Source organism: Pomacea canaliculata, linkage group LG14 (genome assembly GCF_003073045.1).
Source record: "Pomacea canaliculata isolate SZHN2017 linkage group LG14, ASM307304v1, whole genome shotgun sequence".
In the NCBI taxonomy this organism is placed as follows: domain Eukaryota; kingdom Metazoa; phylum Mollusca; class Gastropoda; order Architaenioglossa; family Ampullariidae; genus Pomacea; species Pomacea canaliculata.
In genome coordinates, this window is record NC_037603.1 from 3,395,649 (window position 1) to 3,399,936 (window position 4,288).

The 4,288-nt window shown below is 35.5% G+C and overlaps 1 protein-coding gene across 2 annotated transcripts; it reads left to right on the forward strand.

Moving 5' to 3' along the window:
• The first annotated feature begins 304 nt into the window (after positions 1 to 304).
• Positions 305 to 4,288, forward strand: LOC112555399 (transmembrane protein 256 homolog). Of its 2 annotated transcripts, XM_025223774.1 has the most exons (5): positions 305 to 599; positions 1,494 to 1,531; positions 2,129 to 2,209; positions 2,697 to 2,872; positions 3,229 to 4,288. In XM_025223774.1, exons 1-4 carry the CDS (start codon positions 404 to 406, stop codon positions 2,838 to 2,840), a joined length of 459 nt encoding a protein of 152 aa, XP_025079559.1. In that variant the 5' UTR covers positions 305 to 403; the 3' UTR covers positions 2,841 to 2,872; positions 3,229 to 4,288. The 2 variants fall into 2 exon arrangements, with proteins under 2 accessions (XP_025079559.1, XP_025079558.1); XM_025223773.1 differs by having other exon boundaries at positions 306 to 599; positions 2,697 to 4,288.

Sequence of the window (4,288 nt, forward strand, 5' to 3'; positions counted from 1 at the left end):
AATAAAGTTGGTCATTGTAATTGTCTACACGTGGGCTTGTGTACTACATTTTCTTCTGCGCCATTTTACTATAGGAATAATAAACAAGCTGCCCTGATGCGAGAAGTTAACTAATTTCATCATTCTTTTAATATAATCAAACACAATATACTTTATTATTAAAGATTTATTACCTCTTTCATCGCTTTCGAGAGGCCTCTTCTTCATACAGATCATAGCAAAGAAGCCCGCGCTAACGCTCCGCTTTATTCAAGAAAAGGAAGTTCAATTACGCATTTCCTGTCGTCTGCTAGAGAAGGGAGGCTATTCCAAACTATTTCCTTTCACCCTTTTACTACGTTTAGCTGGAGAAGCATGTTCTTTTCCGCCAGTGATCAGTAGTCTAAAATCATTCAGTTTTATTATGGCAGGCACGTGGAAGGATATAACTGGATTTCTAAATTCTATTTATCAAAGTGTACCAGCTGTTCTGCCTCGGAAGGAAATTGAAAAAGTAATCATAAAGGAGGTCGAAATGGTTCACTTTCGAGGAACTTTTATTCGACTCGCCGGCTTTTCAGGGGCATTGTCGGTCATAATGGCAGCGTATGGTTCTCATGGTGAGCATGTGTATGCCTCTTTTAGGAATAAAATTTTTATCTCTGCACAATAAAGCACGAGCGATTATTAGGCATTTCTGCTGTCCAGTTTCGCCTTCTTACGGAGCAAATTTTTTTTATGAGTTGTTTCCCTTTGTCTATTCATTCATACATACATATGGAACTTTCACAATTGGTTTCAAAATTAAACCCAGTCTTTTACCACGAAAAAATATTTTTATTTAAAATTAGACTACAGCACAGAAAATATAATTTGAGTATGAGTAAATTTGTCTTCAGGAGCAACTTCTCACTAAGTGTGGAAGCAGTTCAACTAAAATGAGTAGTATCGCATCACCAAGTCTTTGAATTGCTAACCTTGAGTTACCCATAAAATTGTATATAACATGATATTAAAAACCTACAGCTAAAGAATTTCATGAAATACAGAAGATATTTTGATCGCTTGTGTTGGGCTGGAGGTGAGGATAAGTACTTGCGATCAACATGCCAATGTGAATGGTTGGGTTAATCTGAAAGTATGAAAGCTATGGTTTGCGTATGTGTGTGTTTTGAATGGTGCATGATGTTTATGGGAACAGTGGTCTTTTTTTGAGACCAGCATCCATGATGTTGTTATGTCTGTGTGTTTGGGTTTTTTTTCTGGAGCACTTTTGAGCCTACCTTTGATGGTGGGTAAAACACTCTTTCAATCAACTTTATTTATATTTTGCTGTGCATTTTGTCTGCATGTTTCTGTGTTCATGAAGGTGCATTTCCCAAAAAGGGGTGCTCGTGTGCCTATATGTATGTAAAGTGCTTTTACTTTGGGTGATGCTGGAGAAAGAAATTATTATTATTATGAATGGGTGGCATGCAAGTACATGCATTTATCATTTTCATACTTGATTGCAGGTTTTGACAAGAGTGATATTAACCAACAACTGAAAAGGGTAATTTCAGTATAAGAACATGGATCTAATTTTAAGAGGTCTTACTTTCTCTTAAAGGCTTTTATACCAATAGGTTTTGGTGGCTATTTCAAGTATGCTCAAACACAGAAACTGCATTCACAGAATCCTAGATGGTGGTGCTGATTATAATACTTATCCTATTTGGATGTGCACACACACATTCAGAGTTGCCTTTGACAAGGTGCAAAATTCTTTACTCTTTATGTTGTATGGCTTGCAATAAAGTCGAAAATAACACAAATACATTGAGAAAAATGCCATAATTGTGGCTAAGTATTATCTGTTCCATTGTTCAGGGTTGTATTGTTTTCCTATTATTTTTTAATGTCAGAAGACTTGTTTATTTTATGCTCTTTCTGTGTTCCTCACCCCACCTCTACAAACACATTCTTGTTCTTGCCTTCTTCCATTCATTCTTCCACTGATAAAAGGAAGAACAAGATCCACTTAGTTATAGTTAGTCTACCAGAAGATGTCTAAAATAGTTTTCTTAATGTAATAAATGTAATATTAAATTTTTGGCTAATGGTTTCTTTGACTCAGTTCTGTTTTGATTTGCTTTCCTTTATGTTGAAGACGTATGAAATTGGCAACAAAATGCATATGATCCATAGTGTGGCACTCTTGGCATCCCCTATGACAAGAAAACCTGTTTTGGTAAGTTATTTTTTATTCCCAGAACGTTGAGGAGTGAACAAGCAGCTTTTAAAACATTTTGTTTTTAAGAAAGCAAGCATTTTAATGTCTTGAAGATGAACACATGGCTAGCTGTCCCATGCTGTAGACCTCAAAGCCTTCCTACCTTTTTCATTCTACATATACTATGCAACAGTGGGCAAGAACTGATGAGAGTTGTTTTTATTTATTGTTGCTTATCTTTTTCTCTGAGTGTGTGTGCGTGTGCATGTATGCATGCTTGGATGTTTTATTCATGTGTATGACAGGATTGGGGAAAGTAAAGAATCAGCAACACATGCATAAATGTTTCTGGACTACTGACAGCTAAAAGCTCTGCCTCTGTTGTTAACTGTCTACATAAATGTGCAGTCTACAAATTTATAAATTCATTAAAAGATACCAATTTACAACGCTTCACCTAAATTTGATGATACTACCAAAAACCTGATGGGAATTCATTTTCCAGGTGGGCTCTCTGCTAACTGCTGGGATACTGTTATTCTCTGGTAGCTGCTACTACCATGCCTTGACTGGAAATCAGCGTGTCCGCTATGTGACACCTTATGGAGGGATGTTACTGATTTTTGCTTGGCTTGCCATGATGCTGTAAACTATCTGACATAGTGACATCAGATTTTTGCAGTAGGTCTTGTTTCCCCTGTTTTTGTGATCACACAACTAATTCTTTTAATCTAATTAGCTTTCTTAAAAGATCCTTTGCGGATTGTGTGATAGTTTCTTTTCTTTAGTGGATCACATGGTGAACAGATGGCAGTGAATATGACTGCAGTGATGAGGATTTGGGTTTATTGTACAGTAAAAGGTTAATACATTTGCCAAATTTCTATCCCTTGCTATGTGTCTCAGAGTAAAGTGTCAAAACAGGACGAAAAACAACATTGCACTGAGCAGTGGGTGAAGTAAAAAGCAGGATTTTCTTTTTTCTGGACAATACACTTGAGCATTTTATAGTAGTATACTGTTTGTGTTTTGAGCAGTGATGTTTGGTCGCAGGGGTTTTTCAAGCCGAAGAGAAGAAAAATAGCATGATCCAGTGTTGATGAGTTAATCACGAAGAAAGTCTGTTAAGGTAGGGACCATTATAGCCAGTGAAGGCATGTTGTGATCCATAAACAGGATGCAGTATAGTGGTTGTGCCTTTAGCCCATAAGGTTGGTTTTTATTCAGGAAACTGTTAACTGCATCAGGGATATAATTATGAATATCATCATTGAGTTGGACTCCTTAGCTTCTACATATATATAAAACAAATGTGAAATGTGAAAGAAACTGCAAAATGCAAACAACATATTGGTTCATATTTATGTGATGCAGTAATGGTGGTATGTTTAAAAGCAATAAGTTTTGCATTTTGAGCTGAGTTTTGCTAGCTGCAGTCAAGTCATTCTGTGATCCGTTTAAAATGAAGTAATTATGTCCCAGGAAGATAAATTGTCATGTAAAAATTCTTTACTTTTCTTGTGAATTAAAGAATCTGCTGAAGTGTTCTGGAACCATTGATAAAATTTAGTAAGATGAGACCAAGTAGAACAAATTTCATAATCTTTATCAATATCTATTGAAGAGAGCTACAGTGTTGCAAGGCATATGTAATTTACTTGTCATTTGCCTCCACAGACTGTAATATTATGTGATGGGAGGTGGCATATAGTGTTTATCTAATTATATGATTGTATATTATATAACAATAAATGTGTGAGCTTAAACTTTAACTGAGTTGAAGAAAAAATAACTATATGCAGTTTGATATTCCATTTAATTGGAACAATATTTCATATCATGGTTTTGGCAGTATTTTTAGTTAACTTTACTTTTAGAAGACATTGTGTTATCTCCAATGTTTTGAGGTTGTATAGAGGTCTTTTACCCACAAACTGCAAAAATAACCAAAAATGCATATGAACAAAGAAGAAAATGAACCAGGACTTCAAAGGGGTTGTTCTGTCACAATGTAAGTGTTTGTCACCTGACTTATATCTCATCTCTGTGCACATCCTGGGTATGGTATATGAACAATAAATGAGACAAAAATTGAAT